At 30.4% G+C, this 25,108-nt stretch overlaps 1 protein-coding gene across 13 annotated transcripts; it reads left to right on the top strand.

The window, feature by feature from the left end:
• Nucleotides 1-333: 333 nt before the first annotated feature.
• LOC130451198 (catenin delta-2) lies at nt 334-25,108 on the top strand. 13 transcript variants are annotated; one of them, XM_056790050.1, is made up of 8 exons: nt 334-708; nt 3,975-4,052; nt 6,122-6,179; nt 11,588-11,653; nt 16,217-16,258; nt 16,353-17,911; nt 22,013-22,896; nt 23,475-25,108. In XM_056790050.1, the coding sequence occupies exons 3-8, from the start codon at nt 6,148-6,150 to the stop codon at nt 23,580-23,582; spliced, it is 2,691 nt and encodes an 896-aa protein (XP_056646028.1). In that variant the 5' UTR covers nt 334-708; nt 3,975-4,052; nt 6,122-6,147; the 3' UTR covers nt 23,583-25,108. The 13 variants fall into 13 exon arrangements, with proteins under 13 accessions (XP_056646028.1, XP_056646027.1, XP_056646031.1 ...); XM_056790049.1 differs by having other exon boundaries at nt 441-719; nt 23,475-25,100; XM_056790048.1 differs by lacking the exon at nt 334-708 and adding an exon at nt 711-1,019 and having other exon boundaries at nt 23,475-25,100.

The following is a 25,108-nucleotide window of genomic DNA, read 5'->3' as shown; positions in this document are numbered from 1 at the left end:
AAGTTAAAAACCTTAATAATTTATGCGTAAGTAACAATTTTGCCTGTGATTTAAAAATATTCCATGTTTTTTACTTTGAATACAATTCATCCTAATTTGGAATTAACTGCGTCAATGAAAACAATGAATATTTCGTAAATAATAATTAATTTTAAGTTATAGGGAAAATTGACTTTATGCAACCTATTTTCAAATATGGCAGCATAAATACAGACTTATGTGAATCAGGCTTAATGATAAATGCGGAAAATTTGAAACAGAATTTTTTTAAGGTAATTTATGAATAAAAACTAATATCAAATATAGAAATGTTACTTTGAAGACAAAAAAGTCGATTGACATTTTGCTAAGAGAAAGTTTGCGCATAAATATAAGCATACGTAAAAAAATAATTCGAGAAAACAATATCTGTTGGGTCGATTAGGATTGACGGCAACTTTATAGTCATGTACTAATGTACTTTGAGTGGGAGTGAAGTCAAGCGAAAGCAAAAATTCATGTTGTATGTCTGTTTCGTAGCCAATTTACAGTAGAAATTACTTGTTTGGGGTTTTTAAAATATTGTGATATAGATTACGAAACTTATGGGCACGTGTCATTGTTTTATCTAAAGATATAAAACTATCTGTGGCGGCTAGCTGGTGACGTTTCTCTCTGTACCTGTGCCAGTGCCTCGACCTTGCAAGGCCTAAATTGAAAACATGATAGGTTTGTTTCAAGTGTGTACTGTGTGTTATATGTATTGTATACCATTTAATTATTTCGAATAGCTATTAAAACTTTGAGTATATATATAGCATATGTTACTAAATCAACAAAATGAATAACAGTAGTAGAATATTACAAGAATGTAAACAATTTTAAGCCCCGCCCCACTTTATGACAGCCTAAGAAATACCTAATACATTTCGTAAATAATAGTAGTATTTTGTTCAAAAGACCGTATGTATTCGAAAATATTGTTAGTGTTAAAATATAAATATCTATGTGTGTGTTAGCAAGATAGTTTCTTCAACAAGGTATATAAAAAAATTCATTTTATTTACAAACTATACATCTTTTATTAACTAAAAAGCTATTGTTAAAAGTTAATTGATGACTTGAAAAAATATTTTTTGTGTTAAGGATTATTCCAATTTAGTTTTATGCAAAGTACAGAAAATTTTTCCATTTTTTATTTGCTACTATATAGTGTTGGCTAATTACCCAAAACTGATTCATACTTATGTTTACATTAATTAACTAAAATATTACATCCTCTCCTACTTGTGGTAAATGTAATGAAATATAATACATACTTGAACAAATTGACAATTTGAATAACTAGGTGATGTCATATGAAAAATACTTAATTTAATCTTAGGATAATTTTGACATTCTTCTTAGGTAGTTATACTTTCAATAACTCTATGAAAATCATTTTGCGCATTTCAGTTGTACATTCATGTCTTACTTATTTAATTTTTAGAAAAAACTTTCAACGTATTGATCTATCTGAGACTAACCCCCATTTTTTATAGTATTCTAACTAATGATTAAATATAGGATGATATAAATCTAAATGAAACCATAATCAATAAAATGTATTTTGTTGATTATATTTATATTGCTTTGAACACAAATATGTACATCTCTTATGTTTTTATGTTTTTGTAATATGTGTACAGATAAAAGGAACAAAACACTTATGTAAAAGTTTCATTATATGTTAAGTCACCTCTAATACACTTGCTCCAGTTGATACCTTTGTGAACCTAATTGCTATATATTTCCTTATTGACAAGTGTTTAAGATATCGTAGCCACAGATTGTACATTTAAATTCATATTTCATGATATTCTGCTGCTTCTTTACAATCAGTATCTGGAAATAGTCGATTTTACTCAGGAAACGAGTATAATGCTTTGAATTGAAATATGCTTCTCACAATTAGGTATTATCGATTTCCCAGTTTTTGATTGGGTTATCTACGAAAAGTAGCAGAGTGTCTAGTTTGAAGTTCCATAATTGCTTTTTGGAAATTACTTTTAATGCATACATATTGTAATTGATTGAATGGCAAAAAATCGTTCACCTAAATTACAATTATGAATTACTTATAACATAAATTCACTTTTTTCAATCATCTTTAATGAAATATAATTTCTTTAGGTTGATTAAATTTCACATATCATTGGGAGCATTTTGAAAAGCATAAATATGAAAAAATTATAATTATATTAAAATATAATATGAAAATCAGTCTAAGGATTTATATTCTTTATCACTGCATTTTTAAATTCATTGCCTATACTAAGTAAGTATAGACGTTTCTAAATTTAATTTGCAACTTGTACAATTTCATAGACTTTTTTTTTCAATACTTATATAATATAGGCATCAACTATTAATAAAGCATAAATGTAATATACAAAATAATTTTTATCAATAAACATTTTGGGATCACCTTCAATTCTGTATAAATATCTCCAGGATAATTATAATTCTATACATATAGGAAAACATCCAGGTGGAATAATATATAGTTTTTGTGTCCGTCACAATCCTGTGTATATGCATCCGCCTATACTGATTGAGGCGCTGTTAGCTTAGTGTTCAATGAAAACTAAACCCACAGGCAAAATAAAAAGATATTGCACAATACTTAGACTTAAAAATAACAAATAAGACACCAAGTTAAAGCAATTCGACAATGAAATAAGCCATCAGAAGGATACAATGTAAAAGAGCTAGGGAAAATATTCACATAGGAAGAAGAATTAACCAAGGAAACTGTATGGATAAGAATTGAAAAGCTAAAGGCTTGCCACATATTCAGTCCTCTAGTAGTAACAATAAATCTCAACCAATTAATAATCATGATCTCACAAACTATATACTGAAAAGCAATATCCAGTATCAGGCCGCATTACTGACTGGAGGAAATATAAGAATCAATGTCAGTGCTGCAGATGCATCCTAAGGCACTGAACAATCTTCAAAAGTAACAGCTCTGATTTGAAAACAGTTAGGGCAGATTAAAGTAGTTGCAAAAATTACTCAGTCCTCCAAAGATAAACAAATTCTAGAAGACGTAAGAAACAAAGGTTTTAACATGATTGAAGTATACCAGATAATAAGCTGGAAAGATGAAACACCACTTTCAATTTTAACCTTATCTTTTAATAAAGACAGAAATAACAATTAAACGTTTCCACAATGCAAACACTACCAGGAATACAGGCACAAGCATAGAACTATTCTAAGAGGAAAACAAGATGTGTTAAATGTATCAAAAAACACTTTACCCAATATTGTGATAAACCTAAAAATATGATACCAAATAAAACTTGCAGAACTGGGCAATTTTGAAAGCAATGACACCACAATACCCCTGAAATGTATGATACTTCAATGAAATATAAATACTCTTACTAGCAAGAGTTATTATTAACATTAGAAACGTGGATATATGTCTGATATTGAAAACACATTTATTTATATGACTACGAGGTTACGAAATGTATATGCAATACATAAAATTCAGCACAAAATAGAGTCAGAGACACGAAAAAATTGAAAGAAGAAATACAAGTGGCTTGTAATTACTTTAAAAAACAAAATTCAAAAACACTGTACTTAATATATATGCTTTATTGATATTTGTAAAGAAGAAAGATTGCCTGAGTTTTGTTTAATGTTATTCAGTTCATATTGTGCTACATGTACTTTTCAAGCAATTTTAAAAAACAGATCGTTCCTAATTTTTTATTCTGGTTACTTTCTTTGCAGTGTATTCAATATTATTTTCAACATCACTAGCCCAGTCCTTTCTCAGCATTGTAGCTAAGCTAATCAAAAGCTGCAGAATTCCATTTAAAATCAACAAAAAAAAGTTTTGGTATGAGCAGATATTTGCTCACTGTTTACCTTTTCAAGCATTGACATTAGAATATGATTTTGTGGTTATTCTTTAGATCCATTTTTTTTTTCAGAAACGGCACTAATGGATAGTAAAGATCTAACAATACTGGGTGTGTTTTGCCTCCGATAGAGCTGAATTAATTTAACAGGTAAGTACTTCCCAATGGTTGATCGAGTTTTATACAAAAGCGTTTATTGTATTCAGTTTACCTTGTAAAATTTGATAATTATTATTTGAAATTTTATTGGACTGGTTTAAACAATTGTATCTAACTGGAAATTTAGGTTGTACTGATCTGTTCTAATTTAAAAATTTTTCGCATTGAGGGTACTCGAATCTATTAGCTTCAATTTTCGTTTATCATAATTGATTATTAACATTTCAAAAAGAATTGATTTCTGTCAAATTTGTGGAAATTGGGTCAATACCTAATTTCAAATACATTCTACAAAGTGTCACACATCAAAAATTCAGTTCAACTTCTTTTATTGTCATTGGAAAACAAATATATGGGCAATTCTTTATTGTCACAAAATTGTTAGAGCAAAACCAGAACTAAAGTTAATTTGGAAAAATGAAGTTACATATATCATCTATCCATCTAATTAGCTCGTGCATTTGTTTATTTAGGTATTTCTATCAATTTGACTAGTGAGCTAAAAAGTTCATAGGTTAGCATAGAAATAATATTTTTTCAAAAGAATTTGATTTTATTCTTAAGGTCAGACAAAGTTACTGGGGGCCAAATCTGGACAATACGGTTATGTTGAAGCAATTCAAAGTCTAATTCATGCAATTTTGCCATCGTTTTCATTGATTTGTCACGCTGTGCATTGTCTTGATGAAACATCATTTGCTTTTACAAATGGAGCTGTTTTAACACGATTCCGCCCATTTAAGTGCTTCATTAACCCTGCCTAATAGTTACTGTCAATGGTTTTTTCTTTTTAAAGATAGTCGATTAAAATGATACCATTCCTAATTTTTTTACTAATTTTCTATATAAAAATTTTGAATGCTCTTTTAGTCCTTGAAAAGACTCAGTGATGTTGTTTTAAGAAAATGTAAACAAAAGGCTTCAAGTCTAACCTAATCAAAAACTTATTTAATTTAAATACTCGGTAATATTACACTGAACTCAATTTGTTGGTAATATCAAGAATTAAATGATAACATTTGCAAGAATTTGTATTAACATGGACATGCCAAGTTGAGATGATGGGTAATTTTGCATTAGAAAAAATTTTGAGAAACCACCTGCCAAAATCACTAACATGGTGATAATTTTGACGTCTTTGTTACATTCCATACAATAACTAAATCCCGTACTATTCGGCTTGGATTTATGAGTCTTCAGAAAAAAAATGAAACAGAAAAGTCATTTTGAACATGGTTGTTATCTAAGACTACTCTAAATATAATCAAGATTTTGACAAGAACTTTAGGTTGAGAAATTATTCCTTCTGGGTTTACACTTCTAATGCTAGTTATTATATTTAGATTTGCATTATGGAAGAATCAATGATATTTTTGCAAATAGAGCTAAATTTTAGTTCTATCATAACTATTTTAACTAATTATTTCAGATATATTTTGTTGGATATTTAATAGAAAAACTATATTTTTATGCTCGCGTATATATTTTTGTATTTTCAAAAAAGTATATAAAGATAGTTGTTTACTAGTGTAATTAGGAAGCTATAATACACATATAATCCCAAACTAGAACTGAAATCATTTTCATATTAAGGTCTTCCTTTATTATTTTCCTGCAGTCTCCAACAGGCATTGGGGTTGAAAATATATTCTAAAATAAATATTTTATTTGGTTCTATAGACTATGATATTTGTTGTGATAGTTAAATTAGATTTTTGCTGAGGGCAGTATGAAACAGTATTTCCTAAATAATTTCAAATTATTTAAAATTGAAATTTTACAGGTATATTGAATACTCTAGACATATACACACAGAAACATTATTATTTAATACACGATTACATTAAAGCATTGCACCTGGGTTATTATGAAACTACAGTCATTACACTTAATGGACTATGAAAGTTTTAGGTTTAGGACTGTATCAAGTACTTTTATATGGAGTGTTTTAATCATTAACATTATTCAGGCATAATGAATTTTTTGAAGAAATAACTGTAATTTCATTGGTGTACCTAATTGTGCTTATGACTAATTTATGTTTGCATGTTACACTTCAGGGTTAATAAATAACACAGCTTCAAACATGTCTGCTAGTCAACTTTTGGATTCATGTGTGTAAGTATCATTATCATTTTATTCATCATTGTTTATTAGACATTTTTATTCCATTGCTGCCGTTCTTTTCAATTTTTCCTACTATTTTCTATAGAACATTACACTAGGATAATATAATTATATATTATTTGGGGTGGAGGTATATGAAACACCGTTCACTACATACTATCAACATTTTGAAATTTATAATACCATACCATATCATAAATAATAACAAGGTCGCTAGATAGAATCATTTCAAAACTAAATTAAATTCATAGAAATTTTTAAAACGAGTATAGGCTTCGTAAATTTTATTTGGACAATGATAGGAAGATGTGTGTATGTTATATTCACTTCACTTCTTGTAAAATATTTGAGTTCAGTTAAATAACGTGTGGCCTTTTTGAAATTTGATTGCTACAAAAGTTTGCCGAGGACCAATAATTTTTATTCTTTGGAAATTGTAGTAAAAGATCCAATATAAACGTTTTGGATAGCTTGTAGAGATATACTTAGGATATTGTTCAATGTAATATGACTAAAATAAGACGAGGGTTTCTATTTAAGTTTTGAGATATGGTAACACTGATGTAAATATGTCAAATCTGTCATTGTCATCATGAGGTTCAACATTTTTAATGGTTGACGTACTCGAACGTTTATCTTGATCAAAAATGGAATTAAATCGCGAACATTATCGTACTTGATATTTTCGTGTGATGATTTTCTATGACATTCGACGTAGATTAAACCAACAGTAGTGTCAATTCGCTTCGATTTTTGGTGATGTAACACCATCTCGAACCACCGTGCTTCGCTGGTTTTCGGAATTCAATCGTGGTCGCACTTCGCTACAGGATGAATATCGTGAAGGTCGTCCAAAATCGGCTGTTATATGAAAAAATATATACGTAAACTGATATTACAAAACCGTCTTTTGACATACCGTGAGAATGAAGGATACTTGGGCATTAGTTCCACTCGCAAATAAACATTTGGCTGTCAAAAAGATTTGTTCGCGTTGAATACCGCATAATTTGACAATTGCTTAAAAAAAGCTTGTGTTGATTGGTGCAAAGAAATGATGGACAAATTTAATCGCAGTGTTTCAAAAGGCGTGTATAAAATCGTGACAGGCAATCTAGGATCTATGCGTATGAACCCGAAACTAAACAACAATCGTCTGAATGGGTCTTTCAAGACTAGCCAAATCCAACCAAAGTTTTCGCACACGAAGCACCTCGAAGCAAATAGCCGCCTGTTTTTTTTGCTTGAAGATGAATCATTCTCCACCATTGACAATGCGAGCTTTCACATATCAGTTCAAACAAAAACGTTTTCGAACAGTCAAAACATCGGTTTGATGGACGATCTGCCGTACAGTCTTTGTTTGCCACCCAATTAGTTCTTCTTACTCCAACAGATCAAAAATAAATTGGGAAGTCAATGTTTTTCTACGCCTGAAGATATTTGCAAAAAATATGTTTTTGCGGTACCTCAATTGGAATGGAAGAAATGCTTCGACAATTGGTTCAAACGCATACAAAAGTGTATTGATCTCAATGGAGAATATTTTGAAAGACAATAAATCCATATCCAGTTATAAATACGTTTTTTTAAGTATTTATCTCAAAACTTGAGAAGCAAACCTTGTAAATTAATATAAAGCTACTATGTGAAATTGGGAAAATTTTTCGGGAATACTTAGATCCTACTGAAATCTATTACATTAATATATAATATTGTTACATAAGTACTCTTGAATTTTTGGATGAATTAGAAATGTGTTATAGATATAAAATATTTATATTAGTTATTGTAAAATTTGACTTGAATTCAATCAAAGGACATCAATTTTTATAAAACTTCATACTCACAATTTCGTAATCATTCATATTTTTGTTTTATTACATATTTAGTACTGAAATCCCATTAGATAGCACTTCGTATACTTTATTGAATAATGACTCAATTTTCTAAACATACTTACCTAAACATACCTAACCTAACATAACTAAGCACAACTGCATTTATATAAGATGTTAATAATTAGTAAGTACCATTCATAACTGTTCCTAACTGTAAGCTGATTAAAGTTAGAAATGATGGTAATAAATATTACTTAAATATTTCATTTATATCATTGATTTCATATTCATATATTATCTGGATTATAAGTTTCCAATTAAGTAGGAACTTTCTAAACCTGAATTTAACCTTACCATCTGAATATATGCAATTGTATCGAATGTGCCAATCTATTGACATCTATACTTTTCACAACTTTAGGTTCAACTTCCTCTTTACTTCCAGATTATCTACTGCTTCTCTAAGCTTGCCAAGCCAAATCTTATCGGAAGTAAATAAAAATATTAATATTGACAATTTTTCAATAATTCATCTCACCACAAACTATAGGTCTTTTAGTCCGCCTTAAAATCAAACTGATATCCATCGATTTTATTTATTGTTATTTTTTTTATTCTATGTTTAATATCTTCCCCTCTATCTATAATTTGCATTTGTATTTTCTTCATTATTGTGACTCTTAAATTTCAACTTTCTGGCAGAATTTTTGTTTTCCAGCTCATTTATAATGCTTCATTGCTTCATACCTACTATATTTGAACAATTCCATGACGGTCCCATTTCTCCTTGAGCTTCATAATTTTTTTATTGCATTCTGTGTAGCTAGCAATACTTCATTGAAAAATTTTTTGTTTTTTCATAGATTATTGTTGTTTTAAGTAGTATTATCCTCTTTGTTTTTTCGGTTTTCTTTACAATGTTTCCATCTTTGTTTCTACAACCTCATCTATTTGGTTCAGTTCCAAAATGTGAGGTGCTTTCCATTAAACATTGTGCAACTATATAAATTTAACCAGATCACTTTACTACTTTAATAACCCGCTTCTAAGCAAATGCTGATATTTCATAATTACTGAGTTTCATAAAACCTGGGCTAACCCCTAATACATTGTGTACAAACTCGCGGTATAAGTTGACAAGTCTGAAGTTGAGGGATACCTGCAGTAAATATTCGAATACGAGGTGGTAATTAAATATTTGCGCTTAAGAAAGTTAACCCCAATGCAAATTCACATTTCTTCAAGTTCAAGTTTAAATGTAGTAGACAGTCGTGTACAGGCTCTCATGCAGGTGGAGCACCTACAACCTCTACCAACACAAAAATATTAAAAAAGTTCATGAACTCGTGTTGTAAGATCGACCTCGGACAAAGAGTTTAGTTAAAATAGATGAGTCGTGAGTAACCTGCGCAAAAGGGTTTTCTGGCATCTGGATAAGGCACCCAGTCACAGGCCAGTCATTGCAATAGCCTCAAAAGCTCATGCAGGCTTGGAATTAGTTGAGCAATAGCCAGATTCTAGAGATTTAGCGCCCAGCGATTACTGTATCTTTCCCTAACTTAGAACGCACTTGCGTGGTCAACGATTTTCTTATAATAATGAAGGCATGTGGGGCGCATTAGAAAAACTAGAACACCGATGAGAAAAAAGATTTTAACATTAATAAAGACTATATCGAAGAATAAAAATGATACATTTGTCATTTTTTTGTAAATAGGTCAGGGGTGGAGCAAAGGTATCATCCTTTACAACGCAGAGGTCCACTTTAATTGCACATTCGAATTTTATGAGTTTAGCTCGATTTATCAGTAGCATTCTAACAGAAGTAGAAGTCCTATTTTCAATAGCTTCCATATATCGTAGATCCTTGCAAATGCCCCTATTTTTTGTCATTAGAAGAGATAATTTAAGTGAGCAGAGATCTTTTTTATTTCAGTTAGATCATTTCATATTTATGTACTGTTACATATTTTTTGATAAGGATGTGATTGATACAATATTTATATATAAGTATTGATGAATCTGATAAAACATATTTTTTAGATTCTCAGTAAACCGACAATATTTCAAACCCCCCATTAAAGAATCATTACGGTTTATATAAACATACATCCACAAAGATAAGATAATCTGTTAATACATTTGCTTAGCACCAGTCGACTTGATATTCAAACTAACCAGCACAAACTGAATACAATAAATCAGTGAAATAGAAGATTTAAATACAAAAATGCAAATCACAATTATTTTAATAAAATTTTACACATCCCACAAGCTCTTAATCACTTGATTAGATCAGCAAGTTGTGTTTCAATTGAACTCTTGCACTTTGGTTAATTAATAACATTTTTGTAAGTACCTTAATTCTAAGAATGCTTAAATAGTATGAAGTGGTAAATACGGGGCTTATTTAATAGTTGCTTTTGTTTACAATAATTTGTTGTAAAATTAATGGCTTAGATTCGTCAATCAATTTTGTTTGTAACTTAAAAAATCATATACTTAAAACGATATTTAATATAGGTTAATATTTTGAATAATTTTAAAATGAAAAATCATATAAATGTTTACATTCTTAAATACAAAAAAAATATATCAGGTTAGTTTTAAAACATACTAAAATCTATTTCTTTGTATTCTTACCTGTAACAAGCCTTTGATTTTGTGTACCACATTTTCCAAAAAAATAACATACAGGACTGAATATGTATAATAATACGTAAAAAAATGAAGAAAAAAAATACTGAGACTTTAAGCTTACTAACATACCTACATACTAATAATCATAAAATAAAACGTACTAATATTTGGTGTAACATACAAGGAAAATATGCCCTAAATTATACGCAAAGATCATGAAATAGAGTAGGTAATCATTTATTGTTGGGAACTTATTTGATTAATAATTAGTAATATTTGATTACATTCTATGTTTTCTTGTCTTTTGTTAGGTTGACCGACATATTTTTTGTTATTTCTAAAAAACTCTAGTGTATATCATGAGGTGAAACATTACTTTCATTTAATGTTAAGAGCAGAATATCTTAGTCAAATTTGATAAAGTTTCAAATAAGTGAAAATACTAATAAGGCGATTTACTTCTATTTGTATATTTAAATGTAATTTTATTTAATGATTTTTTAAAAAAAGTATCAGAATTCGAACATTCAAAGAATCACGCTGCATTTGGTGTACAAAAAAAAATAAAAAAATTCAATATTAATCACATCATAATTTGTATGAACATTTTTCAATGGTTTTAATGTTTATTTTCCTTAAGAAGTATATCTACTTGGTATATTTATGCAATATATATCCTATTTGCTGGATTTTACTACACCATATATCCATTAATTATGTTTTTTTGTATAATTTTGAATTATTTAAAAAAATTGTTGCTTTATATATATATATATATATATATATATATATATATATATATATATATATATATATATTCAGTCTGCTATATTTGGCTGGGATTTCTGCAAATGCATGTATTGTTTTAAGATAGTTTTAATTGCTTGGCTAAAAAATTGTATGCTTTTATCATGGCAGCTTGGTCAATAGGAGGGTGGAACAAAGAAGGGAACATAGCATCACTCACACTGAAATTACCCAAAGGTAGGCTCCTGTTTCGCTCTCATTTCATTATCATTTGATGTTCAAAAATGGTCAAGGATTTAAAATAATGACCATACAGTACTTGCTCTAATTTGAAACAGAAATACTTTAAGTAGATTTTTATTCTTACTGTGTGAACAATTTCCGTTTTATACAAACACTACTATCTTTTAATTGTTATTGCTTACGTCGTCAATATATGAGAATTGTAAATCAACAGAGTATTTATGAAGGTCTCATTTCGTTTGGAGTGTGTATAAATTTAATAGTGTAAGTTTAAGAAGATTTGAATGAATAATAAATTAAAAATCATTAAATATGTTTCCTAATCCAGTAACTCTTAGTAAAATAATCTCAAACCGGACAACCTTTCAATGTCACAATTCTATATAATAGCTGCAGTAATTTGGTGAATCAAGTTTTGAATTTGACGGCTATCTAAATTCTATTCCACGTGTTAATCATACTAGTTTTGATGATACTTTATTTTTGCAACTAACTCTTACATTGACAAGGCAGTGCATTATTCACAAATAGGGTTATCTAACCTAACCAACAGTTTGAGGGCCTCGATTGTCATCACTCGTTTTTTTAAACCGTTTGAACCACTTGTTGTGGATAAACTTTCATATCATATGACTTTCCTCTTTTTGAAACTCATGCCCATTGAAGCCATAATAAATAATTCGCTTAAGATACTGAAGGCCATCTCAACGGACGCTTACAACTATATAAAAAATTGGATTAAGAGGTGGCATGCTGGTGTTGGCTCCAAAAGACCCGGGTCAAATTTGATTTCATGATTATAGGCAGGTAGTAGAATAAAAATGAAATAGAAATGAATAAATCATAAATTGAAATAAATACAACCAATAAGATTCCGAAAATAATTTCAAATTGAGGGTTAGCATCAATTTTACAAACCACATTTTAGACATATGACAGCTGCTTACATATGATTCTGAATAAATGAAACTACTAATTAGAAAAGAAGATATTTTATTTAATAGCTGACTGCAGATTGGGCTCATAAGCTCTACATTCCTTTATTAATATAAATGAATATCTTTCAAGTCAGAAATAACATCTTCACGTGCTATATGCTCCAACTATCATTGAATTTCATTCACAGATCCCGTGTTTGGAAGCCAATAAAAATGATACATCTCACTATACATACGAGTATTGACTTTATATCCAATATTTATACACTATACAGCTTGTCATTAAAATGAAAATGCATCGACCAATGTTTGTGAATATTACATTAGAGAATTAGTCAATTACACTGCCAGTACAGTGTGGAAAAGTTAAATAGAATAAATTCATTACTGTACGTACTGTTCATATTTATAAAAAGATCGTCAACTTTGAATTATGAATTTACGAGAATTGCGAACCTGCATCTTCTCTAAACCGTTCAAAAAATGTTTCTTCTTGCTCTGCAAACCAGACCTCCACAGCTTTTCTTACCTCCTCGTTGGAAGAAAATTTACGACCTTTTAAATTTTTCAGTTGAGGAAAGAGATGATAGTCAGACGGAGCCAAATCTAGTAAATAAGGGGGGTGTTCTAGAAATTCAAACCCTAAATCACGAATTTTTTGCATGGCAACATGAGATTTGTGTGCAGGGTCGTTGTTCTGCAAAAACAAAACACCTTTGGATAGCTTTCCGCGTCTTTTCTCTTTAATTTTTTCCCCGTAGAGTGGTCAGTAATGTCGAATAGTAACAATTCGCTTTAAGAAGTCTACATGGTTTTCAAATGGAGCACAGATAGAACGCGATGCTTCTACCCTTGCACGCTTTTGGTCAACATTCAAACATCTGGGGATCCATTTTGCAGCAATTTTTCTCATGTCCAAATTGACTTGTACTATATGATGAACGCGTTCGTATGAAATATTCAGTGCTTCAAATATTCGTTTTAGCCCAATTCGACGGTCTGATAAAATCATGTCATGAACTGCATCGATATTTTTGAAGACTGACACAGAAACTGGCCTTCCCGATCGGTCATCATGTTCAATGGAAAATTTACCTCTTTTGAAGCTTGCAGTCCAATTTTTCACGGTCGATACACCAATTTTTCGATTTTCACAATTTCGGTGGACACCTTTTTTCTTTTAATTTATTGCGTAACTCTGATTTACTTTTTGGACGAAAAACTTTACACTGACACTTCCAATAAGTTATTGTTCTTTGCTATGGTAACGCAATTTTTGTTTATGCATGGAACTGGTCTAGGCTAACTAGATATCAATACATCCTTGTAAGAGCACGAACGCCTTATATTTGCCTGGTCTAGGAAATGTTTCTATAAGAAAGAGTTTCGGAAAAACAGGGAAACCGAAAGAGAAGCACTCTTCCCGGGAGGAATTATTCCAATAAGTTCATACAGGACTTTCATACTTCTTGATCTAAAAAGTATTTGGATCTCAGTAAGATCAAGCTACGCCTACTCGCAAAATTTCTTACACTAAACGAGAATAGGTCTAGCAAAAAAACTGACTAGCACACATTATCTATGGAGAGAAAGAATAAACCCCATTTCACCTAGTTTAATATTACCATGCCATTGTCTGTATAAGACAAAATCATGTAACATTGGGGCCACCACTGATACTGGAGCTCATTAGATTCTGGAACTGATTATATTGAAGATAGCTTCAATGAGGACCACACTGAACTTTTAGGTTGCTTGAACGTTACACAGATCTACATCAGTGCACAAGTAGCATTTGATGTTCGCATGATGAGAGTAACTCGAGTAACAAGTTATTAACACTTAATGTGTTATCATCAGTCAGTATATTGGCAACCGCTTTTTTATATACCTAACAGGATATAAACTGGCGAAACTGCTTATCTATTTGACTAATTTCTTATTGGTATATAAGCGGCAAATTATAAACTTTATAGATTTCATGCATATCTGTTATCTAAGCATGTTCTTGAATTCAAAATAATTAAAAGTGCATCATACGAGGGCGGTTTGAGGGAATAGTCGCATTTCAGAGATCGACCACAATATATGATTATGTTTTTAATTTCCGCCATGTTTCTGGTGTTATCTATCAAAATTTTGTAAAGATTTAATTGATGAGTTTTAATACTCATATATTATATTCTGTTTTCCCATTGTAGGAATATAGGGTATAATTAAACATTTTTTACGTGGAAAAATGCACTAGTTTCTTTAATATTTGAATGAAAGTACTAGTCCCATTGAATGATTTGTGAGTTCTCGGCCATATGAACTACTCCAGAAAATTTTAATACAATTCGTGCCATTGTACTTAGCGAACGTCGAATAAAAGTATGTATGTTGTATGGATATCTTCAAACATAATCCAAGGGCATTTTCCGTTTATATATCACACGATAATTGTGCTGTGTTGCTAACACTGTTTGATGCCAAACTTGAGAAAAAATAACCGCATTAAAGAAAAGAGTGCACGACGATGCACCTGTCCATTCTTCCGTTATTGTTACAGAAAAATTAGCCCAACTGTGATTCCTTGCATATATTGTAAATATATTTTTAATAGGTAGGAAGTAAAAAAAGCATTGTTATGATTTTTGCTTACTTTCTCATCAATAACTGAACGGAAAATAAGGTTATTTTATTATTTATATCACAAGTCTATACTTCCAACTTATAAAATCGGAGATTTGCACTTGTCATTCGAATGGGTAGAACAATATGAGACTTTACGTTGAAGGACAATAACCGAAATAATTATTCCATCGAATTTTCAGTATGTACCTATAACAAAACTTAAATTGAAATAGTTTTCGATTCCTACGTTCATGACTTTTGTAATTGATATCCGAAACTGAGTCAGGAAGACGTAAACACGTTTCTAATCATAGATAGTGTACTCATCAATTTTCCATTTTTTATAACATTCGTAGAGTATTTGGTTTCTTCAACTTGCGATTTAGTTTGAAATAAGTGCTATTTTGTTAACATAATCTTTATATTTCGCAGTACTTAACAATTATAGTGAAAAATAAGTTTCAACTATAAAAATATATAATGAACGTATGTTTTGTTTGTGCATTAGACAGTAATTTGGGTTTTATCAAAGACGAAATTATTTAATTTAGTTCCATTTCAGATTCAATAACCTAATCGGTTTGCTTTGTATTACAATTATAAAGTGCTTTGATACGTGGAAAGTTGGTAACTTTACTTCATATTTTAATCGTACTAATCTAGTTATATAGTTGGGTCGCCTCATAAACAACTTTAGAAAACAATACGAAAACGCCTATGTCAAAAACTACAAAATATTCCAAATTATTATTTTGAAACATCATATTCAATATAATGATGTAGGGTTTACCTTATTTGATTGTTTGACACATCACTCTATATCCATTAGTTGTTGTGTCATTGTCTAAAGCTCGGCTAAAGTTCAACCATATCCAATCCTTGAGATTTCACATACAAAGGTGTTGAATATAGTCTTATTTCTTTCATTTTCAACTGTCCCAAATTAACATGTTATATATCATAGTAACAAATCGCAATCATATTCATTTTGTATTATTTTTAGGAGAATATTACAAGAACAGGGTCCCGATATGCAGCATTACAAGTAAGTTCAAGCTGCATGTATATTGTTTTTTGTTTGTAATAAATTAAATTGACTACTGCTTTCTACTAATAATGATATTACATATGTTTCACAGAGGTCCAGACGCATCAAACACTTTAAGCGACGGTGTTTATCACACTCATAGTAATGGACAGTCGGAACATTCTCCAAATTCAAGCCACATGTCTGTACACAGTGATGAACCATTAGTAAGAACTCAAAAACAACAAACCACCCAACAAGTGACAACTGTGACGAAAGTTGTTCGCGAAGTGCAGCGATTAGAAGATCAAACAGGAGAATATATACCTGTATCTTTGGGATCTTATTCCCATCCGTCTCAATACGTTGACTATATTGAACAACCACCACATCATATGTATTCTCAATATCATCAACATCCACACTATCAAGACTATGACCACTTTCCCAACCCCTATGGTGCCTATATGGGCTATTCAGCAGGAACTGAGAGACCAACAACCCCTCCTAGTCCTAGTGAACACAGTGGTGACCCTTCTCCGTTACCTTTAACATCTCAACCCAATGTTGCCTATGTAGGAGCAGGATATGACGAACTTCCTGAACATTATAGAGTCACTCCATCTCCTGGAGGGCCAATAGGTATCGATCCTTACCAAGATGATTCTGCTGTTGTTTATGGTTATGTGTCACCTTCCCCATATGGCACTGCGCCGAGTCTTTCTCGTCCTTATGTAGATAGTATTAATGGACCTGTACCAGTAGGAACATCTATGAGATTGTTTGAAGATGAAGATCTTCAAAAGCATGTTGGTAAGATGTCTTTACATGGCCACAATGTTGGATTAACCCACGATAGGGCACATACTATTGCTTCTCCTGGTAGTATTGGTGGAGATGAAGATCAGAGGGGAATGCGCTGGCGTGACCCTAATCTTACTGAAGTCATCGGGTTTCTGAATAATCCCAATAATGTGATCAAGGCCAATGCGGCAGCCTATTTGCAACATTTGTGTTACATGGATGATCCTAACAAGCAAAAAACGAGAGCTCTTGGTGGTATACCCCCTTTAGTTAAATTATTAAGTCATGACAGTATTGAGGTTTATAGGAATGCTTGTGGAGCTTTGAGAAATTTATCTTATGGCAGGCAAAATGATGAAAATAAAAGAGCTATAAAAAATGCGGGTGGTATACCTGCTTTAATAAGTTTGTTAAGAAGGTCAAACGAAGTAGATATAAAAGAACTTGTTACTGGTGTCATTTGGAATATGTCTTCATGTGAAGATTTGAAAAGGAATATCATAGATGATGGTGTAGCTACTATTGTTACTTACATTATAATTCCACATTCTGGATGGGATCCACAAGGAAACCATGGAGAGACATGCTGGTCAACAGTATTTAGAAATGCATCAGGTGTTCTAAGAAATGTTAGTTCAGCTGGAGAATATGCAAGAAAAAAACTAAGAGAATGTGAAGGATTAGTTGATGCATTACTTTTTGTTGTACGCTGTGCCATAGATAAGTCAAATATAGGCAATAAAATTGTAGAAAATTCAGTGTGCATTCTTCGTAATCTATCGTATCGATGTCAGGAAGTAGAAGATCCAAATTACGACAAAAATCCTCTACCAACACAAACTAGAGTGGCAGCTAACTCTTCAAAAGGTGAGTTGGCATTTATAATTTGATTTTTCTTCACTTGAAGGGATTTTTTCGAAACTTAAAAATTTTAATAATTGATATTTAAATGAAAACCCGAATTACAGTGGAAATACATTGTAATGATTTTACAAATATAAAAGAATTTCCTAAAACCCCTATCTATTAATTTTTTCTATGGCTAGCTTTTTTTTTGTTTAAGGCGATGGTATCAGAAACTTTTTCTCTTTGAGATCTGGCACTAATTGTTATAGATATATAAATTCTACTATATTTTTGAATTATTTTGTATTGTATTTATTAACAAGAATTACTAATTTTGACTGATTTATTTAAATATGAAGAGTTACATACTGTATATATTTTTATAATCAATTTTACAATATATTGCTGCTAACGGACATTAAATTTTTACATGGAATAATTATTTTATTCTAATTTCCTTAAAATTTGACGTATATCTCGACATATGTATAATTGTTCTTTTTATTTGTATCATTGAATAATTTAACTGACTTTCAGCTTATAATCGGTTCCATATTCTAGAATTCTTCACTTCTTCCCCCAAAAACAAAACACTTCTGTTCTCTTCAGCGCTAAACATTTCTATCAAAACACTTCTCAAGAGCAAACTCAAAAAACTTCTAAAAGCGAACTCAAAAAACTTCTAATGATCAAACTCAATGAACATTCAAAGAGAGGGATTGTTTTTTGTTTTTCCATTTTTATATGTTCCTATCGTTTTCTTCTTATAACTAGAATCTTTTAAACAACAATCAAATATCTTTATCAAAACCACAGATACTGACTTAATTATAAACAAATTTTTCAGTTCTAAAATAAATGATGAGTCTTTTGATTCACTGTCTTACAAAGTTGTTTACATATTATACCATCACATACTTTGTTAATATTTTAAATATTCATTTAAGACATATTTTCTAATTGATTTATAGTCTATGATATTCGTATATATTAATTTCATATTAAACATATATTCTTTTGAATCAACTCTTTCAAATTATTTTCTTTGAAATTATAAGTCGTTATCTTTTGTGTAACAAATTCTATCAAAACCTTGACTGTTTTCTACCATAGGACAAGACCATTATGAAGTTTCTAAATCGTCTGATTTTAGGTCTCTTCTGATTTAAAATTAGTTTTTTCAATAATTTTTTAAAAACAGGTAAAAATTTGACGTTTTGACTACTTTAAGGATCTATCAAAATATGATTTAACACTGACAATTTGCTTATTTATTTTAATCGATAGATCACCAATGTCATGAATATCAAAATAAAAATAAAACCAAAATGGAAATCTTTTTTAATATGAAGATTCAATTTTTCCTTAGTGTTTACATCTCAAAAATATGTAGCAGCTGTCAGTAAAATTATACGTAATTTTATTTGATTTATTTTGGTTTTTTTTTTATCATTTATAGCTTTTCCGTTCTTATGAATGTGAACGATTTCTAAAAATTCATAAGAACAAAAAAGCTATCAATGATTGAAAAGACCTAAATAATTTAAGTAAAGTTTACAGCTCTATTTTGTAAATTACAAATAATTTGACTGATAACTGTCATATTTTTGAGATTAAAAGCTACGGATAAAATAATTTTTTATGTGAAAATACATTGCTATTTTGATTTTATTTTGATATTCGTGATGTAGGTAATCTATTGATTAATATAAATACACAAATTGTCAGTGTCAAGTCATATTTTTATAAAGACCGTAATAGGTCGAAACGTCAAATTTTTATCTGTCTTTAAAAAATTATATATATATATATATATATATATATATATTATATATATATATATATATATATATATATATATATATATATATATATATATATATAAGACAATTTCCAATATATCTGTGGTTTTGGTGACACAGTCAATCAAACACAATTGTGTTTCTCTGTAAGAAAAGCGAATTTTTTCTATGATTTTGTAGGGTCCAAGTCTCAATTCATCTAGCTTCTTCCTATTGAGTTTGTTTCCATTTTCTACAAAAACAGTATCACCAACTTTGAAGTCTATATTTTTTCTGTTTTTGTCATGAATTGTCTTGTTGTAATTATGTGATTTGATTGTATTTTTTAGTGCCTTTTCTCTGGCCTGGATTAAATCGTAGTCAGACTTCTTTTGTTTCAGCTCATTTGGCAAAATCGTGACATCTGTGCCATAAAGTAGGTACTTTGGAGCATATCCAGTAACAGTGTGTTCCGTTTCATTGTATTTTTGTACACAACTGTGAGCTACAGATGTCCATGCTTTTTTCTTGTCATGTTCGTTCATCCTGCACCTTATTTTATTGACCAATGTTTGATTTAATCTCTCGTTTAAGCCGTTTGAGAAAGGAGAGTTCACTGCTGTAAAAATTATGGGAATATTATTTTCATCCAAAAATCTCTTGAATTCCTTAGAGTTGATACCTGGGTATTGGTCTGATAATATCAATTCAATGTTATCACTCTCTGCACAATTCTTTATCAGCTTTATGAAGTCATTTAATGTCGTTTTATAAGACAATTTCCAATATATCTGTGGTTTTGGTGACACAGTCAATCAAACACAATTGTGTTTCTCTGTAAGAAAAGCGATTTATTGTTATTAACATGTAAACTAAAAATTACATGAAACAAAAGTATGCACCTATTTAGTACTAAACAAATATTTCATACCTGTAAGAAAAGAAACGACATTTAATGTTATTATTAACAATGTCTGTTCCAAAATCACAAATTAAAATAAACTTAAAAATGAAATTGTTTTCCAGCACACAATCACACAACACGACATTCCAGGTTATGCCCTGCTTCCCATCGATGACAGTGACAGATCATCTGTCACAAACGGACTTTATGTGACGTACGGCAAAATAACACGCAAAAGAAAATATATATATATATATATATATATATATATATATATATATATATATATTCTGAAATCGAAATTCAATATTTCGAAAATGTATTCTGCCGTTCTTCAAAGTAGAAAAAAACTACTTTCCTGGCTATTGCTCTGAAGAGCGTGGTGTCAATAGAACTTTTTGTCGATATTGATATCCCCAATGGCTCGTAATTACGCGGAGAGGTTGCAATTACTGACTGGTTTCGACGCTATTACGTCTCATCAGAGCAGTTTAACAAACCTCGTTCGGATCTATTTGGTACATGTAGTTAAACATTCCCTAGCGAATGCTAAGTGGAGTCATCCTAACTTCCAATTGTGAACCACTGGTCAGATAGAAATCTAGCGTAGAAGCCAATAATATAGATTCCGTTGGTAAATGAGGTGTGTAAAATGTATCAAAATAAAGGATTTCTACTATTCACCCCTGAAATAATTTCGAAATTCAATGTTTCGAAAATGTATTATGCCCTTCTTTGAAAGAGAAAACAACAAACTAATGCTTCGACGAATATTGAATGAATTACAAACTCCTCTAAAGAGCATGATGACTCTCAATTGCAAGGAGAGGTTGTAACTACTGACTAGTTTAGGAAATTTTTAAAAATTGGATCAAAATTTATATCCTATCAATTTTTAAAAACTATTGTAACTATAACAAACAATTATATTCCCGTAAGTCCTTTTGGCCACTATATCACCGTATTTCCCCCGTTTAAATTTCTCGTCGCTTCTGTATATACTGGAATTTCTGTTTCGTTTCGTTTTTTCTTCCTTTTTATAGTTTTTTAAGCGATTTTCACTTTTTTCAAACATGTTATTTTTTTTTCATTTATATATCATAAGATTACAAAAATTGACAATGTAACAACATTAATTTATAGATTATGTATCATTATTTTATTTTGAAATTTAATGTTGATTCCTTCAGGTCTATGAACAATTATATGTATAATCTTTATTTAACATTCTTATAAGGTTCCTCACTCAATTGATTTTGCTGAAACAGTGTTCCAATTATATAACGAATTCTTCTTTTTTTTATGCTGCTATTGTTGTATTTCATCATAATATATATATATATATATATATATATATATATATATATATATATATATATATATAGCTTCCAAATGATGCTAAGAATAAAGAAATAGTGAAATTATTATTCTTTTCAGGTGAAAATTTGGGGTGCTTTGGTGGCAGCAAAAAGAAAAAAGATAATCAAACCTCAGATTCAAAAGAAAACAATTTTACCTCTGGTGCTCCAGGTGGCATGTCCAGTGTAAGTGCTAGAGGTGATCCAGTGAGAGGTATGGAACTGCTTTGGCAACCTGAAGTTGTACAATCCTATTTAGCTCTCCTACAAAGTTGTTCAAATCCAGAAACTTTAGAAGCCGCTGCTGGAGCCCTTCAAAATCTGGCAGCTTGCTATTGGCAACCAAGTATAGAAATACGAGCAGCTGTGCGTAAAGAAAAAGGTCTCCCAATATTGGTAGAGCTCCTTCGTATGGAGGTTGATAGGGTAGTGTGTGCAGTGGCAACAGCATTAAGAAATCTCGCTATTGATCAACGTAATAAGGAACTCATAGGGAAATATGCTATGAGAGACCTTGTTCAAAAACTTCCATCTGGAAATACTCAACATGATCAAGGTACTTCTGATGATACTATAGCCGCTGTTTTAGCCACTTTGAACGAAGTTATCAAGAAAAACGCAGAGTTTTCGAGATCTCTTCTTGAAGCAGGTGGTGTTGAGAGACTGATGACTATTACTAGGCAACGACAAAAATATACTCCAAGGGTACTAAAATTCGCTGGACAAGTTCTCTTCACTATGTGGCAGCACCAAGATTTACGAGATGTTTATAAGAAACATGGTTGGAAAGAACAGGACTTTGTTACAAAAACTGTAGCGGCCCGAAATGCTGGTCCCAATTCACCAAACAACGCAAACAGCACTTTAAACCGCCCAATGGCATCGCAGAGTGGCACAAGATATGAAGATAGAACAATGAAACGCACCACCCCCGGCAACAGGAGCGCTGGTGTCTTCCAAAGGGTAATAAATAATATTTTCAATTTATGATTGATTATTTGAAAAACGGGGTATTTTTTTGCAAATTTTGAAACAGCATTCTGCTTGATATCATTTATCCCTAGTATTAAAAGGTATTTACATTAGAATTTCTTAAGTCATTCCAAATAGTTTTTGTTTTCACTTGCCCAAAGAAGCTCGAGAAATTCATTTTCGTATTTAATTATCTAATTATTTACTTTTCCAAATGCTATAATGAAATATATTATAATAAAAATTATATTACAATTATCATACATCATCTACTAACCCCAAATGCATCTCTATATAGAAATAAAAAGTAGAAAATTGAGACAAGAAGCAAGTTTACGATCACATATTAATTATTGGTAGCCAAATGCCACAGTAAGGTATTTGAAAATTTCACAACTTTTTATTGAAAGCAGATTCGATGAAATTTATTTTTAGATATAGAAAACATTTTTCTGAGTAAAGGATGTAAGCTTGGTGGTTGTGGTGATCGAAGAGGGAGTATTATGTATTTCTAAGTATTTATAACTTTTGAGATTAGATAATTTAATGAAACTCCTATATATTTTTAGGAAAATGACATTCCAACGGCAGATATGCCGTATTCAGACAACCAAGCTGTTTTAGGAAGATCGTATCAATCAGGTCCAGGTCCAAATCCACCTCCAGTTAGTCACTAAGAATGCAGGCCAAGTGCACAACCCTACACATCCGTGTCAATTGATTGCGTTTGGTGAAGGAGTTGCTCAAATTAGCAATATGATATCGAGTTTTTGCTGTACCGGTTGTAATATAAAATCAAATGTTTTCAGTCTCGATGACCTAAGCCTCTGGTAACCCTCGTGTAATTTCTCCATATTTATATTTGAGAAGGAAATATTAAACTTAGTCACTTCCTCACTCGCATTTGCCTATTATTTATCTATGGTTAGTGGTAATATTCATAGAAAACATATTATAATAATGCGGTTATACATACCTTTAAGCTTCATTTGTTTCAAAAATATGAACAATATACTTAGTATTCCGATTATTTTTGCTTATCAATATTTTCCTTTGGATGAAGGCGTTATAACACCAAAAATATTTGGAGGATTTCAGTAACAAAACTATTTCATTTATAGCAAGAAATTATTTCATTTTGCATTGTTTCTGACATTAAAATATGATCATTCACTTCAATTTCTTCAAATCCAATTTTTAAGTATCTGCGATGATTTAAATAACATAATGTATCGAAATTATATGTATTGAACTCCAGGTTATATATAAATTGATAAAGATTCATAAATAAATCAATAAACTGCAACGAGTGAAACAAAATCCATAGCAGTCGTGAAAACAAATACCCATATATACAAAATATATCTTGATTAGATACTACCAAAAGTACTCTTTACCAGCCCATACTTTTTATTCATCCTATATTTTTATTTTCACATCGACGTTTTTTAACTATTTTCATAACTCTACAAAATCGATTCCGAATGACTAAGACTGAGAAGTGAAGCTTCATAGTAATTGCAGTATTTTTTAGTCCTAGATTAAAGTGAATTTTTACAATTCAATGATCATAAACATTCTCAGTTCTGTTCTGATTGAATTTTTAAAGAACCTACTTTTCAATTCAAAAAGTATGCTCTTCAGTCAATATAAGAAACTTTAATTTCTTTTTTATAGAAAATGGAATAAAGTAATTTCTCAACGTTGTAGATTTTAAATATTCTTTTGAATCTCTGGCACTATTGGATCTCTTGATCCTATTTCTTAGCATACAGTGATTAACTATTTTGAGGTACACGCGCCTAGTAATTCAATAGTATAATACTAACCTGTACATTTTTTTCCTATATTCCTAATGCCGGTTTTTCGTGCATGTCATAATAGGCATATGCAATAAAAATATACATCGATGTTGTATACTGTTTTAGAAGATACGTTATTAGTATTTCAGTCTATAATGTTGTATAATGTGTTTTCTATGACGTGAATTTGCAATTTTGAGATAATGTTAAGAAACTATAGAACTTGTGTTCTATTTGGATTAAATTGAAATATCAGTTAATAGTATTGTCGTAGGGAAATTATTTCAACTTTACGTATCTGTTTTAGATGCAGTAAAAAATTTTATTGTTTATCACCTGAATATTAGTTGTTCTTTATATTATTTTTAATATTATTGAATTATATATACACTTTTATTATA

This window comes from Diorhabda sublineata, chromosome X (genome assembly GCF_026230105.1).
Source record: "Diorhabda sublineata isolate icDioSubl1.1 chromosome X, icDioSubl1.1, whole genome shotgun sequence".
NCBI lineage: Eukaryota > Metazoa > Arthropoda > Insecta > Coleoptera > Chrysomelidae > Diorhabda > Diorhabda sublineata.
Note: the sequence above shows the minus strand (reverse complement) of the source record. Positions and strands in the feature narration are given on the sequence as shown.

What these genes read in the sequence shown, in the direction of transcription:
- LOC130451198 (XM_056790050.1), top strand. Translation starts at nt 6,148, where the DNA reads ATGTCTGCTAGTCAACTTTTGGATTCATGTGT. An exon ending in CCCGATATGCAGCATTACAA is followed by an intron (nt 16,259 to 16,352) that starts GTAAGTTCAAGC and finishes TATGTTTCACAG; the next exon opens with AGGTCCAGACGCATCAAACA. An exon ending in GCGCTGGTGTCTTCCAAAGG is followed by an intron (nt 22,897 to 23,474) that starts GTAATAAATAAT and finishes ATATATTTTTAG; the next exon opens with GAAAATGACATTCCAACGGC.